Source organism: Symsagittifera roscoffensis, chromosome 5 (genome assembly GCF_963678635.1).
Source record: "Symsagittifera roscoffensis chromosome 5, txSymRosc1.1, whole genome shotgun sequence".
Lineage (NCBI taxonomy): Eukaryota > Metazoa > Xenacoelomorpha > Acoela > Convolutidae > Symsagittifera > Symsagittifera roscoffensis.
The window spans coordinates 65,022,483-65,046,736 of NC_087066.1; the positions used below are offsets into that span (position 1 = coordinate 65,022,483).

The 24,254-nt window shown below is 34.5% G+C and overlaps 3 protein-coding genes across 4 annotated transcripts in view; 2 read left to right on the forward strand and 1 right to left on the reverse strand.

Moving 5' to 3' along the window:
- Positions 1-24,254, reverse strand: part of LOC134846914 (dihydropteridine reductase-like) — a 168,092-nt gene that overhangs the window by 45,113 nt on the left and 98,725 nt on the right. The gene's annotated exons all lie outside the window — the stretch shown is intronic.
- The window catches only part of LOC134846912 (prelamin-A/C-like), a 401,765-nt gene that overhangs the window by 21,976 nt on the left and 355,535 nt on the right, over positions 1-24,254 (forward strand). The window lies entirely within an intron of this gene.
- LOC134846339 (ephrin type-B receptor 2-like) overlaps positions 22,716-24,254 on the forward strand; it is a 36,530-nt gene continuing 34,991 nt past the window's right edge. For both annotated transcript variants that reach the window (XM_063863646.1, XM_063863647.1), the window contains exon 1: positions 22,716-23,331. In XM_063863646.1, the coding sequence (XP_063719716.1) occupies positions 23,241-23,331 (91 nt within the window). In that variant the 5' untranslated portion in view covers positions 22,716-23,240. The remainder of the gene's footprint in view (positions 23,332-24,254) is intronic.

A 24,254-nucleotide genomic window follows, 5' to 3' on the forward strand; every position in this document is an offset into this window, starting at 1 on the left:
AAGTGGCGGTAGCTGAGTTACCCACCTCAACATTATATATCAAACTGCAGTTTTTTGCTTATGATGATCATCAAAATCACATTGAGGACTTCTTGATACCCACAAAGTTGTCCCAGTCATTTTTAAAACAGCAACAACTCAACGCATGAAGAAAAAACAATTGCTCAACTAATTGTACATCAGCGCTCTTTTGTTGTAAACAAACATTTCAAATTTGTGTTTGTTTTCATGTTTTTTGAAGCTAAATGGCCCCATAATGGTATTATTAAACCAAGTAAAAATTTTGGCATTTAATTTTGTTTTCGGCTAGTACAATTTCTAATCAATTTATTTGTTATGTGAACAATCTTGAAAACTGATCTAGCATCCGACTGTCCTATTTGACCGGAGACGTGCCAAACAAGAAAAAAACTCAAAAAACCATCCTCTCCAACCTCTCCATTCACTTCGCACGCTTTGTTTTTAGCAGATGACATTTAGAACGAAATCTCTTTTCGTGGAAATTTCGTGCCCTTTTTGTAGGCAAATGATTCACCTGTTTATTTGACAAAAAAAAAGAGGTGTCTCTAACTTTTACAATAAACTTGATTAACTTTTACCGTATGCGCATAAGTTGTTGAAAAACATATGTTCAATCTGTTGCTCACAAGTGTAAATCAGTAAATTATGGGCCAAACTTCTGTATTTAAAAAAAGCTATTATACATGAAAAAAATAATCTCGGTGTGAAATAGACATTCAGTTTTATCCTAAAATTGTTATTTACTATAGCGACCATATAACCGGCAAAAAGGAAAAAAAACCTTGTTGCGTATTCTAAAAAAAGTTCACGAATATTTCGACACCATCTCGACGTTGAGGACGTTCCAATTCATCTCAGCTCCAAAAAACCAAAGAACTCCCTAAAATACGATGACTAAGAAATGACATCCAAGTGCCCTATAAGCTTCGAAAAAAAAGAAAAACGATTTAGTCGAGAATTTTAATTGCAAAAGGTTAAAGCTAGCCTTTCACAAAAAATGTATCTTTTGCTACTTAACACTAAATAGACAAGTTAGGTTGCACATGAACAAGTTTCTTTGTCCACAATGCCGAGAGGAATCAGAAATTAGTAAAAAGTCAGAAATTAGTACAAATCCTATTGCCAACTGTGCGATAACTCAATTAAAAAACAATACTTGACATTCTAAAAGCTCAAATTTTTTGTTAATGCCAACAATTCAACAAAAGATTTCTACCTATCCAACATCAAATTTGACAGATAAGCAGCAAATTCATCGAATTTTTATTAATTTCAATTTAAAATTTGTTTCATGCCATTTGCAAAACTTTTCTAAAACCTATTCAATTGACCCTTCATTGTTCATGGCAAACATCAAAACGAAACGAACTGCAAAAACAGCACAAAAGCTAAGCAGATCATCACCCACCTGGTTGTACAGACTGCGATAAAGTAGAAAAAGTGTCATTCGCCTAATACTAACAATTTACACACTGTCTTTTTCCAGTTTTCCAAGTTCGGTTTATGCGACGGAGTGGCAAAATGTAGACATAATGGTTCACAAACAGCATAAAAAACCAGTTATCAGCATCTGATATCTGATGAAAACGTCAACTGATCATAAAGTTTGCTGTAAATGTCAACACCAACAGCAAAAAAAGTGCCTATTTTGACTTTCCCGGCCCTAGGAATTAATTTTATTTCCAAAGGCAAAGTTGTTTTTTTTCCTTAGATTTGACTCACTGTTTTTTTGCTTTTTTAAAAACTTTCTTTTCTTTGTTTTACGGAAATAATTTGTCTTCTTTTTTAAAAAAAATTTAAAACACCACTCAAAAGTTCAAAGAGGAAAAATTGCAACTTAAACGCCATAAAATTTCTTTTCCTTTTCCCCTATTAGGACCTCATAATACGCTATATTTACCAATAACTTTAACAATTTTCTACAAAGTAAGATTGAGAAAGAACAATTTGTAACCGGTTTTTCTATTCTAATCCTAATTATTTATAAGAAAGGAGTCTGTGGTAAGCTTTTTTAATACCCAAGGTGAACAATTAAAAAAAGATTCGGGGTTAATTAAAGCCCTAATTACTATTTTGTTTGCTTTTACATAAAAACTTTTTCAAAGAATTTGAGTTGCCTAATTTTTGCAGAAAGACAACCTTACAAAAATGGCAGAGCGGAATAGAATTCAGAACTCGAAGAGTAGAGAAATATTACGTCCCTCAAGTACACCTGAAACCAAATAAAATATGTTGAAACTGCAGGCGACTTTTACAGCTACTGACTACATCCATCACAACCCTGCTCGCCTAAAATTACCTCACAACGATAATGACAAATAAGTACATGACAAGTTCATAAGAAAATTCTTTCAAAACCAAGGAGAAAACTTCGAGACAGCACTTCACAAAACTTTGAGAATTATTGTTGCTCGCACCCTTCAGTGCGATCACAGCTCTTCCTGTAATCAAGAAAAAGACAAGGGCCGGCTAATGAAAGCTTTAAAAAGACTACCAGTTAAAAAAAAAAAAGCGAAAAGCCAAAAAACGTTCGCAAGAACAGTTGGAGGAGGCCAAATAAATCAAAAGGAATCTCAGGCATGCGGCCTCGGAAAGAAAATTCGGAAATTTTTCCAAGTAACAATTGCAGGACTTTTATGATTTACTTTTTAAAATTATACCTTAACGTCGAAGCTAAAACAATGTTCTTTTTTTACCTGTATTAATAATAAAACAAAAGATGTTGATGGGAATACTTTTACCACTGGTTAACTAATAAAGGTGACGGAATTGCTAAAATAAAATAAAAGGATGTTGTTTTATTTACTTACATAAAATTCGAGTAGTTTTTTTCCTTTTGTTCCGACTTTCGATACGAAAGTAACGGAATACTTGTGCTCGGGGTGGGTTTTTTTTTCTTCAGACAAATTTCGACTTTTTAACTAGCCATTTTTGACGGAATTTTTTTATATCATTCAAAAGGTATTGTTGTCCTGAGCTTATATTTGAAAAGATATTTTACTTGTGATCATTTTTCGTAAAGTTATGAGGGTTTAAAGATTGCCATTTTGGCCATTTTGACCAATTTGGGACAATTAACGCGCAATATAATTCGCGCTATTAACGCGTAAGCGGAGATTTAATTCGTCTTATAAATCGTTCCAAATTGGTTGAATGAAGCTTATTTGCCATTATTGATTTGTTACAAGGAACGAAATCTATCTTTTTGTACTTTATATGGCGTGTGGGGGGATGATTTTAATAAAAATTTTCAAATTTAAAAGAAAAAAATTCATTTTATTCATTTCATTTAATTTTTTTTATCTTTTACTGCTGCTCAATAAACCTTAAAAGGCAGTCGGAACATTCAGGGTTTCGCCCTGATACGAGCAGTCTTGTCTAATTTTGTTACTCAATAAAGTAAGCGTTTGTTTTCTTAACTTTTCTAAAGTTAAAAATGAACGTTTTTTGACCATCGAATTGGATATGAATCAAACAACAATAAATAAGACTTTAAAAATTAAATGCATATACCCAAGGTGAACCCAATTGTTTCAAAATAAATAACTTCGAGAAGGGCAAAGATTGGTTTATAAAAAATTGAACGGATGATCAAGGAATCTTAATTTTTGTCTTCGACGCGTTTTAATGATTTGCAGTTTTGATTGCGTATATAATGTTTAAATGAGCTCTGTTTTTTTTCTAACTTTTCAAGACTAGATCTTTATTTTTTCAGTTTCTAAACGGAATTTTTGAAAGATGCCAATTCTATTAAATTTGATAAAAGGCGAACGTTTTGATCAAATTTCAATGGATGATCATGGAAACTTATTATTTGTCCACGATGCTAGTTGTTTTGACCATTATATTAGCTTTGAAAACAAATGACTCCTCCACTGCTCTGTCTATTGAATTTAGTAAGGCAGGTGAAAATCATCTGAGTTCCCTCAGTTGTTCTAAGGTTTGATTTTTCAAAATAAAAAATCCAAAAGAGTTTAAACTTGTGTCTCCTGGTCAAAAAAAGGATAAGAGAATAAAGGCGGATTGAAACTGCAGGCGAGGAGTAATTTAACCCAAAACTGCTTCGGATGAGTCGACCTGCTTTTCATTTTAATCTAATTTATCTGCCCATCTGATCTAAAACTGAGGGAAACTACTTTTTTAAAAAGAACTTGATCCTTCCAAAAAGTAATTCGGATAACTACTCTTGGGCCTGGCAGATTACCTTTATGATTATCTGACGGAGTTCACCTATCTCAAAACGAGCAGCGGAATAGCGTCTCCTCCTAACTTTTTCTCCGATTTTGTCTCCCGCAATTTTTGCACAATTAACTTGAAAGAGCTTTAAAAAACTTTTCGTCACCTTGGTATAAGTTACCAATAGATGAACAGCTGTGTCTAATCTATTATAAACAGTTAATTTTAATCATCTTATAGATTTATCCGTTTTGATAAATCCTACTTTTTTTCCAGAATAAAATCGACTATTTTCTTAGACAAAACCAGTAATAAAATTTATACTTTTAGTTACTGATGTGTCTTGGCTATTGTTCTAGTTTGCGGTTTTTCTGCTGATTTTTTCAGCTGCTGGAGCTATTGAACGAAATAGCTGACCGGGTTTCTTCAAACTGATTTAGTGATTGCAGCTAATAAAGTTCAACTACATATAATTTAGCTCAGTATATAGAAAAGATCATTTTGGGCCATTTGGTGCATAAAACCATTAACTTTGATCGATTATTCTAAAACTTCGATCAATAAAATTTGGGAATTTGCAAATTGGCCAAAAATTTCATCGAATCAACAACCGCAATTGAAATTTGTGTTCAAAGCGTTTCAGTTAATAAAAATATGTACTGAGTATTTGATTGAAAGTTAAATTTTAAAGGGAAATATTCAGTAGTTGGCTTGCTCTCAGTTGCTGTGATTTATCCTCACCTTGATCAGAGAAGAATCTAAAATTTTCTCAATGAGTGTCAGTTTTTCCAAAGCTTAAATTTTTTGGGTCCAGCGCTTTCCTTCAACATTATTATATACTGCCATAAGCGACTTTAGGAATTGTAACCATTGAGATCGGGCACCAGAACCAGTACAAAGAGTGAGGTTTTTGTCTCTAAACGCAGATGAGAAATAAAAACAAGCAATGCGCCAGAAAACAAGTCTTCTGCCACTGGAAGATGGTTCAAGGAAAAAGGAGGCCAATTGCACAAAAGAAAGCTTAGAATTGCTTAGAAATCAGAAAGAAGCTTACCTGTATCACGGTAATCCGAGAATTGTTACGTACCTCAAGTTTTCCTTGAAACCAAATTTCATCCTGTTGAAACTGCGAGGGTTTTTTTTACCGCGGTAACCGCCTCTGCTGACTACACAACCTTGCCGGCTACAAAACTAATCGGCAACGATCATTTTACTTAATACTCGACACAGGTCTTCTAACACAAGAAAAGAAATTCCAAAGACTATCCATTAGAATGGGAAGAAACATCGCTGTTCGTCAAGTTTAGCGGGATGACGGCTTTTCACGAAAATGAAGAAGAAAACAGAGCGGCTAGCAAAAGTACTAAAAATACCTCAAATTAAAAATTAAGGAAAGTGAATAACCACAATGGATTGCAGAAACACTTTGAGGGGGTTAAAAAGATAATGACTCTCAGGGACAAACACGTGGCTGTGGAGAAAAAACTCTAAGAAACCTTCCAAGTAGAGTGCTTGAAGTTTTTTCATTTCCATCCGAAAAGTTATTTTAACCTTGATACTCAAACATGTTATTTCAACTTTCTTAACATCAAATCAATACCTATTTGAGGAATTGCTTTCACAACTGATCATCTAAAAAAGAGTGAGTTGTAATAATGGAAAAGCTACAATAATCTAAAAGGCTGCTGCTTTAAGTGATGTTTCTCTTCTCTCAATTTAAGTGAAGTGATGTTTCTCTTCTCTCAATTTATCCCCTTTTTAAACTAAGTTTTTTTTACTTTCAAATTCGGTACCATTTTCTACTGAACGACGAATTTTAAATTTTTAAAAGCGTAAACCATATTTCTTACTTTTTGTTTTGAAAACGATTTTTTTTTTGTTTCAAATTACAAAGTCTTGAGAAATTGCAAAAAAATTTTGTAAAAAATTAACGAATAATTAAGCAATATTATTAACTATTCCCGACACAAGTTCAATGGTTTTTGTAATTTTTTGACTTTGAAAACAGTTGAAGCCTCCAATACTTCATACCACAGATGAAAAATTATTTCAAACAATTGAAACAAACATGTCTGTTTAATTATGCGAAATCAATAAGATCGCAATTTTCGGTTTTCAATCAAACGGAAGATGAAAGATTAGAGGAAGAGTGAAATCTAATCAGCAAGTGCAGAATTGTTTTTGATTTAATTACTTCGGATGAGCCGGCCTGAGGTTTCAGTTGACTCTAATTTTTTTGCCCAACTGTTGGTTGAAAAAGTTTCATTTTTCTCCTTTATCCTTTTCTGTAAGAGTTTCAATTTCATAATATTTAATTGTATTTTTTGAATTACTTGATACATTAAATGGATTTAAAAGAAAATATTTTTCCTGAAACATTTAAATCCTTCTAAAAAGAACGTCGTAAAAAGAAGTATATCCTTGGGCCTGACAGACATTGTTCCATGGCGGACTGACGGAGCACTCTTTCCTCAGAACGATCAGTAGAAAATCATCTCCTTTCATTTCTTCTCCAATATCTTCTAACAAGATATTTGTTTATGAAAACAAAACAAAACATTATAATAAAATAGAATTCCCTCACCATGATTAAAAATAACAAAATTAGAACAATTGTGTCTAATCTTAAAAGATTTCGATTAAATCATTCTTTTAATTTATCTATTCATTAAACATCATTTCAATTTAAACACTAGATCGAATATGATCCGATAAAACCAGGAGTCTCTAACTGAAAAAAAGTTCTATCAGAGAGATTTGTTTCACTCTGTAAAACACTATCCCCCATTTCAAATACAATTTTGAATAGATAAAGTTTTTGTTTTGTTGATGCCAATATTTTGTTGACGCTAGAATGCTCAAGCGAACAAATTTTTTACGATCGACATGAAATTTTTTTTTGGCATAAATTTAATTCTAATTATTTTGGCTGATGTTTTCAGCTGATAGAGTTTTTGAATGAAATAGCTGACTGTATTTCATGAAATTGATTGTCTAACTCTAGACCACAGGTATTTTATCTCAAAAATTGGAAATTTTGATTTTGGATCGTTATCTGGGTAAGACGATTGCGTAAGACCTTTGATTGATTAATTTAGAACATTGATCAGTAAAAAATAAAGTCTTGAAAATCAAAGGAGAAAATTTGCCTCATCAAAAAATTTTAATCGCCATCTAAATAATTGACTGAAAGGTCCCAGTTTGGTTTTCAAAGCGTCCTAAGGAACAAAAAATTATGTAGTTAATTGATAGAAAGTGAGTGCTTAAAATTCAGTAGTTTTATGGCTCATTTGATGATTTTTATCGTCCTTTTGATCAGGAGCGGATCTAAAAAATTTCCGTAGAGAGACAGATTTTTGAACAAAAAATTTCGGCATTTTTTTCCAGTTTTTGTAGGTCAACCAAATTTGAGTCATTTTAAAGATTTTTTGAGAAAAGAAGTTTATTCGGCGCGCGCTCCCCTCCTTCAAAATTAGTATATTTTGCCGCCAAAGGCGATTTGAGAAAAATTTAGGATTGATGCAAGAAAAGAAACGCAAACTGAATCGAAAAAAAAATTAAAAAATTGAAAAAATAATTTTTAACGTTTGCCAGGAATGCGGGTAGATTTAAGGAAAATTACAAGTGCCAGTGTTAAATATGCTTCAGGAAAAATATTCATTAAGCGAATAATGAGCAGACAAAACTTGTGTAGACAAATGTTGAACCGAAAAGAAAAATCGAAATTGAGCTTCAAAACTTTTTGAGCCAAAAAAATTCTTAAGCTTTACCTACCCTCTGGTAAGCACAAAAACAATTCAAAAGATATAGTGCTTCATAACGAATGAAGCACCATATTAAATAAGCATTAGGAACAAAATAAGCACTAGGAACAAAATTCATTGAGCGGATACTGAGCAGACAAAACTTGTGTAGACGACTGTTGAATCGAAAAAAAAATCAAAATTGAGCTTCAAAACGTTTTGAGCCAAAAAAATTCGTAAGCACAAGAACTATTTAAAAAATATGGTGCTTCATAACGAATGAACAGGTAACTAAACAGATGTGCATCAGTCGAAGCCATTTAAGCCAAAACAAAATCCTTAAAGTGAAAAAAAGCGAACAAAAAACACCGAAAAAAAGAAAACTAAAATCAACAGTTGATTTACAACCAACAAAAAAATTTCGAATGGAAAGGCCATTTGCTCAGAAAAATCTACTGACAGGTATTCTGTTCTGTTGCTATCAGCTACCTTTGGCTGTGGCTGTGGCTGTGGCTGTGGCTAACAGCCGAGCTAACTGAGTCAATTGATTTTGTTAAACTAGTTGTTGATTAGAAAAAAATTATATATTCCTGTTTGATAACTCATGCTAGTCGCAAGCGTAACTTTTTGAAGGCCAACTAACTTACCCACATAAAGTCAGAACTAAAATGCTGGCAGAAACATTGCTTTGAATTTTAAAATCAAAGCGATTTATAGGGGGTTCCAGAAATACATCGAGAAAGGATCTTAATTAATATGCAAACTAACTATCCACACCTGAAAGGCAGTGGATTTCCCAAAAAAAAAGCGAAAACAAAATTACTAAACTTTTTGACAAAAACGTGACTTAACGGACTTAACAATCGCTAACCCTACTGTATCTACTGAAGAATTGATATTACTATAATTAAAAGCATTAAATTAGCCGAAAAGCGATCTAATTACAATTCAAATTTTGCTGCATACTGATCGGTCGAAAATTTGACTAACCTAATCTAGTCAACATATCCTTGAAAACCAGGTAAATACCTTTTGGATTTTTTTTCGATGTATTACTTCAATTTTTGTAGCATCTCAATACAAGATCCAATTCAAAACACTGTGATGGATGTTCTCGGTCTACTCCTGGAGGAGAAAACAAACACATTAACAAGTTTGCTCGTATCAGAGCAAAGCGCTGAAAGTTTTGATTGTTGTTTGAAGACAATAAAATAGTTTTTTTTTTTTCGTTTTTCATTTATTTTTTTTTCTTCTTTTTAACCCCTATCTAAATTATGGAGTGAGGTCAAAAGGTAAACAACTTGTTTTTCATGCTGGTTAAAAAGATGATCAATGCAAGTTTTGGCCGATCAGATTGGAGATAGAAAAACAAACTCACGCAAGGGTAAAAAAAGAATTAGTTATTTCATACTTTTATTCGGTTCTGATGTGTTAGTACAATATCTGTCTTTTTATGACGTCTCTACTTTATGATTTGTCTAGTTTTTTTATATAACCGTGAGTTACGTGGAGCGTTTAACAGTGCCGAAGTACAACAGGTCCAAAACTGAAACTGCGTTCAACAGTCTTAAAAAATGATCATATTTGAAAAATTTGAGTGTTTGTTTGTAAATCGGTTGCAATTTCCCGTGAATGCTGTTTTTTTAGAGCAAAACCGGGCAGCAACTTTGACATTTTGCTGAGATAATTGTTTGTTCGGGAAAATTCATGACGCCATGCTTGGGTAACTTTTGTTTTTTCAACAGGCGGCATCAATAAAAATGGCAACTTTTGTCTTCTTAATCTCCATCCGTTTGAAAATAATTATTTTTCAGTGATTTTGGATGAGTAGAACAAATGCAAAATAGTTTTTGGTTAAGGTGAACTAGATTTTGATTTTCGGCACTGTTGTACTGCCCCAATTTTCGAAGTGACAAAATTTGAGTCTGGTTACTCATTAATAAGAGCAAATTGCATGCCTCAATTCATTTTGGACCAATTTAGTTTGCCTCTTTACGCTTTATTAACAGAAGAAATGGAAGCGAAGTAACGAGGAGAATGTTCTAAGAGCAAAATGGGTCCGAAAGCAGAAAAACTATAAAATGATTACTTTTATAACAAATCAGAAAAAAACAAGTGTTGAAACATTCAATAGTGCCAAAAAACGAACAGAATACCTAAACTTGAATAGTTGATCAAATCAAAAAATAATATGTAAAAAAAACTCAATTAGTGTATGAGTTATTCAGTTCATTGGTAATATTGACAACTCTATTAATTTTTTTTTTTGTTAAGCCCGTATTATTCATTTCAAAGTTTGGAGATCCAAAGTGTTTCATATCTGAATGGTGAAGGTATTTTTTGGTTCCGATGTTTCGAAAAGTTTGGCTTTAGCTATAACATGATAGACGACAAATTGATGACAACTAATTTTTCAATGATCGTTTTGGGGTGCTAGTAGTTTTAGTGTTTGAATGCACTGAGTGTTTCTATATATGTGAATTATCAGTGAATAGTGAATATAACAAGGAAAGTGTATAAATCCCTTTAAATCTAAAAAGCTCTTTTGCTAGGAAGAAAAACTTGAGAGTGCAGTGCTAACACTATTTTTTCAAGGCGTTGTTTATATTTTTATTGGATTTCGCATATCTGTAAAAAATAAATTTGAATATTAACATTCGAATTCAGTGAATGAAATCTGAAATTAAATTAAGTCAAACTGTGCACTGGATAGGCGCACAATTTTGTGTCTGTATGTTCCTGGATTCCAGAGACAAGTCTTTAAACATGTTAAAATTTTGTCGGAACGATCAAAGGAAAGTAAAGAACAAAAGAAGAACAAAGGGAGCTTCCTTGTTGCGGAATCCGCTTACAATGCACAAAATGCAGTTTGGCCTCGTAATGTTCCATAGTTGTCTGTTTTTTTTTGCTCTTAGTACCTTTCTGCTCTTCGATCATTCTTCTGATTGACTGGCCATCACAGAAAATATCGCTGTTCAAATATCCCAAATTGGCCAAATCGGCAATTTCCAAAATCTCTTAACTCCAGAAAAAATAACCACAGGTTAACTATCGATTTAAATTTGAGCTCAGGACATCAGTATCATTCAGATGAAAATTGCAAAAAATATATGAATTCGGAAAAAAACACCATGAGCACAAATATTTTGTAAATTTCTTCAAAAATTGGAACAATAACATGTGTCCATATTTTTTTAGTTTCCCTCGTAACAAGTAACTTGTCGCAAACAGCTACCAATGTTACTTTGGAAAGCTTGGAAAATAGCATCACATCAGGATAATTTTATCACCTGCTGGGGATCATAGAGTCATTGGATTTGCGTAACTCCGATAGGAGTGCTCAGAGAACGACTCTTGGCGATGTTGTTCAAAAAAAGAACACACCTTGAAACAAGCGCCAAATGAAGTCATTATCAACATAATGACTAATGTGCATCGGGCGATAGCGTGTATACCCTTTTTGAGGCGCATTTGGTTGAAAACCTAAGACCGTGTGGCACGCAGTCGGTGATAGCTTTAATTCTAGTACCTTGAGTCGGTCTAATGTCCGTCTTTTTCTAGAACAAGAAACAATTCTTAAAACAAGAAGATGTTCAGCGCCGAAGCAATGCAGGACTACGCGCTCAAGAATCCAATATGCAAGTCTTGGATAGCGTTCATCATCCGTGGACAGCGAGTAACAGTGAGTGAGCCTCACGGTGGACCATCGCAATTGGGAGGATCTCAACGTCATTCTTCAGTACTAGAGGCCAAAGTAAAAAAGATACCTGTTCTATCGGAAATCTCGTTAAAGGTAAAAAGTTAGAACCGTGCCACACGCTGTTAACGGAGAGACTGCTTATCTGAGATAAAATTGTGAGACCATCATACGGCTACTTTGTTTTCCGCTAAACTGTTGAAGAAATCTGATATATCAATCATCTTAGATTATGAACGACTCGGGATTTAAAGCTAATGTTGACCAAACAGAGCAAGCTGCTGAGTCATGGGCTCAAACTAAGGGATAGAAAAGAGGCTGCACTCCAAACAACGGAGGAAGATGCAGTGCAAAGGACAGGCCGAGAGACCAAAGAGCAATTCGTGCAGCTATTATGGTTCTGGATAGCTCCCCTGAAGTACTATTGGCAATTGATATGCCCTTTTGAAACTCAATAGATGCGGCTGACGAAGGCACGATGGAAATCGTTCTTTCAAAGTAAATCGAAGTTGAAATTAACAGAGGTTAGTCAAAACTGAGTCCAAAAATCCAGGAAAGTCCAATAAATAGTTCTGTGGAAGGCGGACTGCAGCAAGTGGTGGATGTCAAGAAAGACAGTACAAGTTCATCCAAATTAGTAGTGGCCCATTTTGAGTCGTGATGGTCGCAATCAGTATGACAAATTTACTTTACAAGGCCCGTGATGAGCTGAATAATCCACTGCTTTTACAATAAACCCGGGTTGGCCAAAGCATCTTATCATATAATTTCCATTTTTTGAAAAACTTCTTATCATAAACTTTCATACTATTCCATACGTACAGAAAACTGTATGAAATCTCTATGATAAGCATTTTTCCATATATGAAAGTTATATGATAAGTATTTTTCCATAAACGAATCTCGCTCTTTTTTGCGTATATTTTTTGTTTCTGAGAGAATTGAGGCCCTAGAAATGGGTTCCGGAAGTCGGGGTGGGGACTAATTAGCAAAGGACTGAAAATGAATGTAGGGGTCTAGTGAGTCTGGGGTCTAAAGCTTAAGCCCCTCTGATTTAGGTCTACAACACACTAAAAAAGCCCCATTTCCGCTGCTAGGCTTGGAGTTCTAATAGGACTTGCACTTCCGAGAACCATTATCACTTGGCCACGGGGGTCCGAGGGGTCCGTATTTTCGGATCAAATTATCTCTTGTATACATCCTATGACCTTCGTAAAGTAAGCCTACTGAGTTCCTATTTGGGGGGTATCTGATTTTAGTTCATTTGGCTTTTCGGTCATAGACGAGAATAATGTTTTCGAACTACAATATTTTTTGAGCTTGTACATTTTTATACCTTCTATTAAACTTGTTGGTTAATTGTTAAAGCTGCGTAGTGAGTTTTCTTCCCACAGTAAGTTTTCTGATAAGTTTGTCGTATCTTTTCTATCTTCAATACATTAGCAAAGAAGCGATAAAAGACCGGGTCCTAGCTGAATGGGAGACCGCGCAGATCAGAGATGCAATCAATAAGGCAGTCAAAAACTTCTGATTTTTATTTACTTGATGCCAATTCCGACGATGGTGTAGTACCTAGCTGTTGCTCAATCCTTACTCTGCCATTTATACACCGAGTTAAGTTCGCCGCCTACCGCCTACAAGTTATTCTCCCATGGGATTGCTTCTACCAAGTTTGAGCCATGCCCGATTAGTCCTTACCAATTTATTCCAATGTTAAAGTTCTTTTCAATTTTCCCGGGAAATGTTTGTTAACACCGGAAAAAGTTGTCGAGGGGATCTATCAGGAGTTTTTTTTTGTGGGGGTATCTTTTGTTTACTGCCGCCATAAAACTAATTTGCCTTCGCTCATTTTTGCGTATATTCTTTGATTCTGGTATAGGGGAATCGAGGCCCCAGAAATATGTTCCGGAAGTATAGGTGAGGACTAATTGGTAATGGCCTAAAAACGGAAGTAGGGGTCCACTGGGTCTGGGGTCTAAACTTAAGCCCCCTCAACTAGGTCTAAAATACACTAAAAAGAGCCCCACTTCCGCAGCTAATTATTGAGTTCTAAGAGAACTTAAACTTCCGAGAACCGTTATCACTTGGCCACGGGGGTCCGAGGGGTCCGTATTTTCGGATGAAATTATCTTTTGCATGCATCCAGTGACTTTCGTAAAGTAAGCATAATTTGTTCATATTTGGGGGTATCTGATTTTAAGTCACTTGGGTTTTCTGCCGAAGGCGGGAATAATGTTTTCGAACTATAAATTTTCTCAAGGTTGTGCATTTTTATACCTTCTAATAAACCTGTTGGTGAATTGTCAAAGCTACGTAGTGAGTTTTCTTCCCATAATAAATTTTTTGATAAGTTTGTCGGATCTTTTAACCATTAGCAAAGGAGCAAAAAGACCTGATCCTAGCTAAATGGGAGACAGCGCAGATCAGAGATGCAATCAATGAGGCAGGCTATAACTTAAGATTTTTTTTTACTTAATGCTAACTCCGACGATGGTGTAGTACCCAGCTGTTGCTCAACCTTTACTCTACCATTTATACACCGAGTTACCAAAAGTGCTTGACTTGATCGAAGAGAGAAAAAGCCAAATAAATTAATATAGTAAAAAATATATATTAAATTTCATGAAGTTTGATACGCAGTTCAAAGTTAACACCGGTTAGATTTTGGTTGCAGTTGTTTAAAGTGGGACCAGTTGCCGCCTGTCTGATTTTGACGTTCAGTCTTAGTTTTGTTATTTTTATAGCAAGACTGATCTGCTCGTTCGTATATCACAGCAAAACTTGAGGGTTCCAAGTACTCGGAATAGAAACTTTTGTTTTAAAAACATTGAAAAAACCAGAGATTTTTAACATTATCAAACATCAAATCTAATAATTTGAGATGGAACTAATATGACCAATTAGGTTGCCTCAATTCAATTTGGAACCATTTTGCAGTGTAGGATACTTCGCCACGTCTAATTAATTTGCGTTGATTTCTCAATATCATTCAAAAATTCTCCACATGTGCGTGAACTAGTAAATGAATCCAGAGCATGGCTGAACAGGCATTTTTCAAAGCCCCGGAACTTAACAAAAAACAATCGGAGATGAAATAGTTTTTCAACTTTTTCAGTAGCCTTTTTGCTTGTTTTCAACTGATTGTACCTTTGCAGACTTCTAGTTTTTGAATAAAATAAAATCCTCAAACGAAACACAGTTTTATTCAACAACAGACTGCCGTGGAATTTTTCAGAGCACATCAAAAGAACGTGAAACACCGACAAAAAGGTAAGTGCAAGCCTTCAAAGAAATGCTTTGATTTAATTTCAGCTCGAAGGTCAAAATTACTTCAAAAATTTGAGACGTAATCCAATAATTTTGTTAAAAACAATAGCATTGTTCTTTCAACGCTGCAATTTTTAACATATTTAATAAAATGATGTTTTAAGTTGTAGAAATAATTTGACCTTCAAGTTTGAAGTAATTTGTAATAGCTCTTTGAAGTTTCTCCTTTGCCTTTTGTCTGCGTTTCATATATTTTTTTCAGAAAATTGCATGGCAAATCGTTGTTGAATGAAAATTTTTTGAAATTGTTGCAATGAAATTAGGCATAAATTGGTTGCATTGATTTCTGACAATTCAACGCAATTTTGCAATTCGATGTTATTTTACTATGTCAAGGTCAGTGGAAAATTAAAGACGTTGTCCAATAAGTTTGTTAAAACTTTAAATTTCAGTAAACAGGCTTAAAAGTCCACTTGGGGAGTTGATTTTGAAAATTCTCAAGCTCGTATTATTTAAATCTAGCACAAGCAACCTACCACAAATTCCAGCACAAAAGAATGTTGATTTCAAGTGCATAATGGCTATAGAGTGTAATGCTGGCAATAATCACTGAACAAAAGTATTCGAAGTCACAGAGCAAAAGTATTTAAACAGAGTTTTGAAGAAATTGATGACTATTTATGCTTCAGCTGATTTTTTGTAGTTAGTTTTTAAGGCTTTAATTGAACATTTTTTGACGGAATTGTTTTTAAATTATCTGAAAGTTTTTGATATCTGGAGCCGCAATGTAACAAGATATTTCAATTGTGATCTTTTTCCACAAAGTTCTCAAGGTTTGAGTTTGCGACTATTTCGACGACTATGATTAAAACTTGGATAATTAACAAGCGATACATTTCGTTCCGTTATAGCATAGGCGGCAACTTGATTCCTTGCAAGTTGAACTGAAGCATGTAGTTTGCTTTAACTGATACCCGACCACGCGCAAAGTTTATCACCTGATACTTCACGAAACTTGTGGGGGATGTACTTTTAACAAATTCAAAAATATTCAAGATTCGTTTTTTGGCTCAATTGATTAGCGCTTGTGATAATAACTTGTGATCCTGGTTAGAGAGCATTCGGATTATTCGGCCCTGATGTCACAGCATTCTTAATTCTGTTTAAAAAGACTTTGCATGGGTTGTATTGGCAATCAATCAACTTCTTTTAAGATTTACGGCTCCTATCATATGATTATGGTAGATGTGAGGATTGCAAAATCTAGAAGTAATGGACTTAATGATGAATTGAGTAGATGATATTTGCTTCAAAAACTAGTCCTAAAAAACACCCATCAACACTTATTCCAAATTTTGTGTTTTTGGATTATTTCAATTTAAATCTAGTTTTTCTTCCATATTTTTCTTCAAATCATTGAAATTTGTAACAGATTTTGTCTTCGGGTGTATTTTAGTGTTTTTGTTTTCCACGCAAAATTAGGTATCACGAATGATCATTGGTATCATTGGAGTGATATGTTCGATTAACTTTTTTTTTTCAGCCGTGATTCAAACAAAATTGAAAACTTTCTATAAAATGTCCTAAGGTCGTAAGAATTTTGTTTGAAGCTTTTGAGTTTAGCCAAACTTCTGTAAGCAAGCGATTGACGTTTGTTAAATGAAAATTGGTAATTTAAACTGAAAAAATTTTATTGTAGTAAAAACAAAACAAACTCTAAGGGCTTCGCTTAGCGCTTAGGTTGTTTTTTTAAGAGAAAAAAAAACAGTCATTTTGCAAAAAAAAATAAGATAAAAACAGAAAAAAAAATTATTTTCTGAAAGTTTTTTTTTCTATTTATTTTTTGAATTTGGAAACTGAATCGAGATTAAACTTTAATATGAAACCACACTTGACTTCAAACAAGATTTCTTTGAGGTAGTCAAAGTTTGTCGGAAACAAATGCCATTGTTTATTTACATCCTCCTTTCAGTCAAAATATTTTTTCTAAGCGATCAAATTAAATAGAGAATTTCTATCTGGTAAAAAATTTATCAAATATTTAAGCCAAACAAGAAGGTTTCTGAGCTATCGTAAGCATCAAAAGTAGTCTACTGATGTAGGAAATTATGGCAAACTTCATAACAACTGTAACCCCCCTCCTATGTGACCTACTGCATATATTACACTTTGCCATGTCTCAATTTTGAAAGCTAATGAACTTTCATAAAGCATAAAATAATCATAATAAACACTTGCACCGGAGTTCCATGCCTAAAAGTTTTTCGGAAATCTAGTGTATATAAAGTATAAAATAATCAATTAAAAATATAACTTCACTGCTATTAATTATTGAAGCAATAAAATTCATTTCAAATCAATTTTAATTAGTTATTTATCAATTTTGTATAAAAAACAAAGAAACGTAATTATAATCTATTTTGTTTCTAAATTTTTGAGATGCGAGTAAGCATGCAAATTTCAACGCACACGAAACTATCTGCACATTACAAACTGAATTTGATTACCAGTGGCTCAATTTCAATATTTTTTCTGCCCAACTTTGATGCTTGTTTCTCATTTTATATTACTCAATTTTTTTCAATCAATTTTTAATTCATTTAGAAGCTATTGGGGGAGGGGGGTGGTTGAAAATTGGAGGTGGTTGACATTTGCATGAATTTTTTGTATTTATGAATGTATATAGTAATTTTGAGAGAAAACCGTGGGCTAAAAATTTTAGTTTTTTAGTCAACTTTCCACGAAGTGCCCAAAAATGGCATTTTTAACCTATTTTTTTTTCAAAAATAATTTTTGTGGAGGGGAAGATTGAAGCTCCTCAGTTGGACGGCGGGGGGTTGTTTTTTAGGGGACAAAGGAGCAATTGTTGGGAGGGGAAAGGTTAGTGTTTGAAACGTTTTGCAATTTGAGTAAGTGTAGATTAAGAAGTCGAGCAGGCCGTACCCCCAGGGCAAAATAAATTACCGATTTTATCATTAGATAAACTCAAAAATTCGTCCAAAATTTTATACGGCGCTAATTCAAAGTAAAAAAGAAAAAAAAATTATTTGATTTTAAATGGATTGCAAAATTGATGAAAAATGGGTTACAATCGAACGTTAAACCTTTTTCGCGACCTGGAATTCGCTTATACTGATAACTTGTTAAAACACAAAACCCAATAAATTTGATTTTTGTTTTCACTTTTCTCAGATGCGAGAAGCGCGCAGGTTACCTTGTTTCAGAAAAATTTTCATTTAGATTTATAGGGGCGGATCTAGGTCGATTTTGTCAACTTTTTTGTCAATTTTTTTTTATGTCGACCGATTTGATATTCTAAATCAATAGCAAATCACTATAAAGATTCTATTTTTTGACCGAAAATTCTGCGCCGCAAGAGAATTTTCAAAGAAAAGGGAGGAAAAGCGCTGGAAAATTATGACCTAAGAAACGCATTTTTTCGGCGCGTGTTCCCCAAATATTGGCATTTGCGCCCCCCAAATACGCCTAAATCCGCTGGTGTAAATAAGTCAATTAACACTGTTAATAACCTAACCTTCCTTATACTTATAATTTTGTTTCGATTAATTTATTTGATAAATTAGATTATTAATTTTTGCGCTCAAAATTGAATTATGAAAAATCGGTGTTTATTTCCCTAAATTGAATTTGTGAGAAAAATTGTGCAGTTCATCCCATATTTCTGCAAAAAAAGGTCATTTTTAGTTTCGACCACTGTTGGCTTGTACCTTCTGCTAGTACCCTCAACTGTCAAATTTGAACGCGACAAATTTTTCCGAAATGAAGATAAACCGCGTACTCAGAACATCAAGGCTATGGTGTATACAGATATTGAGCAGAGCAAAAATCAATTAGAAAAAAAATACACGTGGATGGTTGCAGAACTTTTTAAAGACGGTTAAGTGTTTTTTTTTCGAAAAGATTTTTGTTTTTGGTCCACCATTTTAATTTTCCCAGCTCTCCGCAGCTTTAAAACAGCAGGCAACTTTTGAGAAAACAGGTCAAACTACTTGATCTACAATTGTCAGATTTTGAGGTAAACAGCTCAAAAGATTGTTTTCCAATTCTTTCGACCGAAGAATTAGGTCTTTCGAGCGCGCGCCTCTCACTCGAAGTTAGTCTATTCATCAAGCATCTTCACTATAAAAATCCAATAATGTGTTTCCTACGACTTGCAGAGGAACTATCAGTAGTCCTTAACAGTCCTGTCGAGACTAGTCCATTTTTATTATCTCCCCACATTCCAGACCGTGATATTTTGTTGGGCGAAGCTTTTTTTGTGGTTCAACGCAGGTTTTTTTTCCTTCTTGATGTTTCACTTGGTAGCACTAATGTAGCCGAAATTGGTCAGGTTGTGGTAGTCTTGACGCTAGAAGTCAAGTTAGAGCTCGTCCTCTCATGCTATCAGAGCCATGGCATGGGGTCGAATAACGATCAGACGATTTGAAAGTGAAGGCTTTAACCCTATGCTAGTGGCCTCCAAAAATATTAAGAATAATTAGCCAAAACAGATGAGATCACGTTAAAATCCCCCCTCTCTAAATATTCTGGTGTAATTTACCTCTTTAACACTGTTAAAAACCTAAGCTTAATTTAATAAATTTGCTTCGGGTAAATTTTTTGAATGATTAGTTTATTTTTTCCGCTCACAGTTAAACTCTGAAAACTTGTGTTTTATCTCCCCAAACTAAAATTGTGGAAAAGTTGTACGATTCATCCCATATTTCTGCGATATAAAAGTTCAGGATCTCGTTTCGAGCACTGTTGGGTTGTATTTTCTGCCAGTACCCTTAACTGAGAAAATTGAACGCGACAATTTTTTTTTCAAAATGAGAAAAATTGCGTAGTCAGAACATGGTGACTAAGATCTTTAGGATATTGAGCAGAGCAAAAGTTAATAAGAAATAATTGCCACTTTTGCATCACGTGGGTGGATGTAGAAATTTTATAGAGGGTTTAATGTTTTTTTTTCGAGTCTTTACGCGACCTTGTTTTTGTTTTTGTAATTTTGATTTTCCCAGCGCTCCAACGCTTCAAGACAGCAGGCAGAAATTGTAGAAAACAAAGTCATTCTTTTTGATCAACAATTGTCAGATTTTGAGGTGAATAGCTCAAAAGACTTGTTTTTTTTCGAAAACTTCAACCAAAAAATTAGATCTTTTGATCATGCGCTTCTCACTCAAAAATGGTCTATACATCAAACGTTTTAAATATAAAACATAATATTACTGTTTTCCTTGCAATTTGCAAAGGAGCTAAAAAAAGGCCTTAACAGTTCTGTTGAGGATAGTCTATTTGTATTCTCTCCCCACATTCCACACTGTGATAATTTGTTGAGCGAAGCTCTTTTTCTTTATTCAATGCAGTTTTTCCTGTGTCTGGAAATTTCACCTGGTACTATAATTGCAGCCGAAATAGGTCAGGTTGTGAAAGATCTGAAGCTAGAAGTCAAGCGAGAGCTTGCCCTGACATACTAGCCTTGCATGGCATGGGATCGAATACACGATCTGACGATTTCAAAGTGAACGCCCAACCACTATGCTAGGTGCCTCCTCAGAAAAAAATTAAGATAACTGGCCAAAATAGATGGGACCAAATTAACATCCTACCCCTCCTAAATCTGTTGGTGTAGAATAGCAAAATAATACAGTTCATAACCTAAACTTAGTTTTATAATTTTGTTTCGGTTAATGTCTTTGAATAATTCGATTTTTTTTGCCCCCAAAGTTCATGTCTGAAAAATTGGCGCTTTCTCTCCCCAAATCAAATATGTGGTAGAAATTGTACGATTCATCCCATATTTTTGCGAAAAAAAAATCAAGTTCTCATTTCGAGCACTGTTGGGTTGTACTTTCTGCTTGTACCCTTAGCTGTGAAAAATGAACGCGATAAACATTTCTAAAATAAATAAAAACAGCGTAGTCAGAAGATCGTGGCTAAGGTTTTTGGAGATATTGAGCGGAGCAAAAAATTTAAGACAAAAGTTAGACTTTGGCACCACGTGGGTAGATGAAAAAATTTTTTGAGATGGTTAAGTGTTTTTTTTTAAACTCCTGACACGAACTTGTTTTTGTTTCAGGCCCAGAATTTTGATTTTTTCAGCTCTCCCAAGTTTCAAACAGGCAAATTTTTCAAGAAACAGGTCAAATTACTTGATCTACAATTGTCAGATTTTGAGGTGAATCGCTCAAAAGAATGTTTTTTGATTATTTCGACCAAAAAGTTAATTCTTTTGATCGCGCGCTTTTCACTCAGAACTAGTATATGCATCAAGAGCCTTAGATATAATATGAAATAATCTGTTTCCTTCTCGATTTGCAGAGGAGCCAGCAGTAGGCTTCAACAGTCCTGTCGAAGATAGTCCATTTTTATTATCTCCCCACATTCCAGACTCTGATATTTTCTTGAGCGAAGCTCTTTTTTTTTGCAACTCAACTCAGTTTTTTTGCGTCTAGAACTTCCACGTGGTACCACTACAGCAGCCGAAATTGGTCAGCTTGTGGTAGACCTGTAGCTAAAGGTCAGTCAAGTGAGAGCTTGTCCTCACTTAGTATCATTGCCATGGCATTGGATCGAATACACGATATGATGATTTCACAGTGAATGCCTTATCACTATGCTAAGTCCCTTCTGAGAAGTTAACAACCCCCCCCCCCCCCTTAATCTGCTGGTGTAGAATAGCTATTTAACCCTGTTAAACACCTAAACTTATTTTATTAGGTTTTCTAGGGTTAATTTATTTGAATAATTAGATATTTTTTGCCCTCAGAAATAAATTCTGAAAAACCAGTGTTTAATCTCTCCAAGCCGAATTTGTGGGAGAAATTGTACGGTTCATCCCATATTTCTGCGAAAAAAGTTCAAGTTTTCGTTTCGAGCATTGTTGGGTTGTACTTTTTGCTTGTACCCTTAACTGTGAAAGTTGAGCGCGACAAACATTTCCAAAATGAAGAAAAACAGCGTTTTCAGAGCATCTTGACTATGGCTTATAGAGATATTGAGCAGAGCACAAAACAATCAGAAATAATTTTCACTTTGGTACCACGTGGGTGGTTGTAAAATTTTTTTGGTGGTTAAGTGTTTTTTTCTAAAATATTTATACGCCTTGTTTTTGTTTTAGTTCCACCATTTTGATTTTTTCAGCTCTCCAAAGCTTCGAGACAGCATGCAGACTTTTGAGAAAACGGGTCGAAATACTTGATCTACAATTGTCAGATTTAGAGATCAATACAGGTTTTGCAGATTTTGAATACAGATTTTGAGATGAATACAGATTTTGAGATGAATACAGATGTAGCTCAAAACAATGTTTCGATTATTTCGACCCAAAAATTAGGTTTTTCGAGCGCGCGCTTCTCACTCAAAATTAGTCTATGCATCAAGCGCTTTAAGAAAATAATAAGGATAATAGGGCCAAAACGGATGGGACCAAGTTAAAATCTTCCTCCGACTCCCCCCCCCCTCAACCCCCAAGGGGAGGAAATTTGGTTTGAGTTCGAACATTCAACTGATCAGAATAGAGCGTTTTACAGTGCGCAGCAAATTTAATTTAAATTCAACGCTGGGTGAGGGTGTTAACTTGGTCTATTTGTGGGGGAGGGGGAGGGTGTTAATTTGATCCATAGGGGGATAGTTAACAAGATCCGGTTGCACTATTGCGTTGGTTGTCATTTCCGTCCTGTCTTAATGTTAGCGATAGGAATCCGTGAATCCGTAAGTTAAGATAATCTTCAAATCTGAGCTGTAGAAAATAGAAAAGATAGCAAGTGAATTTAAGCGAATTTCAGCCAATCAGAATTCAGCGTGTGGATATCAACGAGCGTGTTGATTGACAGTTGAGCTGCGAGAGAAACAGAGAGAGTGAAGAATTAAGAGCGAGAAAAGAAAACAATTGCTGCTCATTTTCACAAAAAAACTTCACCAGTCATTATTTAACTCAAAACTTAAAAAGTATTTCCTCAAAACAAAATACTTTTATTGTTTGTTCGATATTCGTTACAAAAAAATCGTAGACGTTTTTCTTGCACATAAAAATTCATTGCAATTTAGAAAGCTTAATTTGATAAACTACAAAAGTATTGTTTTTTTAGAGAAACTAGTTTCTTGAATCCAAATTAAATCCTTGTTCTTATTTACTTACTTAAAGTCATTATTTCCATGGGATCGAATTGTCATGTTTAGAGCATAGTTTGGGTCTTAAAGTTTTAACTCAAATCAAAATATAGCTACTTGATGCAATTGAAGGGTTTTTATAAAAAACCCACAATCGATATCAGTTTCGATAGTCCTTTTAAATCAGAGAACTGAACTCTTCACTCAAATATCCAGTCAGAGAAATGAGTATACCATTAACAGCTGCTGCAACCCTGAGCCTGAGTGCTCTCATTTTTAGCCTGTTCGGATTCAGTGGCGTCACTTCAGAAGCCGGTGAGCAAAGTCAATCTTCAAGACATGATTTATCGTAAATTCTGTGCTTTGCTTCAGAAGCTGTGAGCTAAAAAAGCGACACTTTTCGATTAAATCACAGTTTTATTAGACCCTCAAAAAAAGTCCGAGAAAGTTCAAATCTTACACTACCCAGTTTTCGAGTTTTTTGTTTTACAAAAAGTAGGGCTCTTTAAATTGGGAGTTTCATTTTTGACACGTAAATTGGATCTTCTGCAAGTATCGTCAAAATAAGGCAAAGAAGAGAAAAATCTGCAAGCCAAAATTGCGCAAAAACTGCATATAAAGTTAAATTCTTTAGTCTTTGTCTTTACTAAACTCTTTGTCCTCATTAATCGACCGACCCCATCAGACCATGTACCCTTAAAGCCGCTTACTCGGACATCCAAATGTTTTTAGCATGAAGATAGCTGCACATACAGGTGAACTTCGAAACTAAATACGACAAACACTCGTTCACGCTCCACCGCCACAACTCTTAGCAAAAGACAAAAAAGCAACTTTTTTTAAACCTAAATCCGCACGTTTAAAATAGGTAGTGCAATAAAAAAATCAGTCTTTCCTTCCAATGAAAATAAATGGGTAGGAACTTTGTCTTCGAGGGTTCTTCAGCTTTTTTTGTTTTCCAAGCAGAATTAGGTACGAAAAACATTCATCTAACTGGATCAATTGACATATCATTTCCGGGTCCAGGTACTCACTTTATGTTTCGAAACTCAAAGGCGAGCACATGACAGTGATCGACCGAAAAAGATTAGTCGAGATAGGGGTTTGGGTCGAGCACAAATTCGAAACATACGGTCGAAGCACGGTCGAAAAATATAAAAGTTCGGTCGAGTACGGTCAAAGCATACCTCGACACAGTCGAAAGATACCTCGAGCACGGTCAAAACCTCTTCAACATA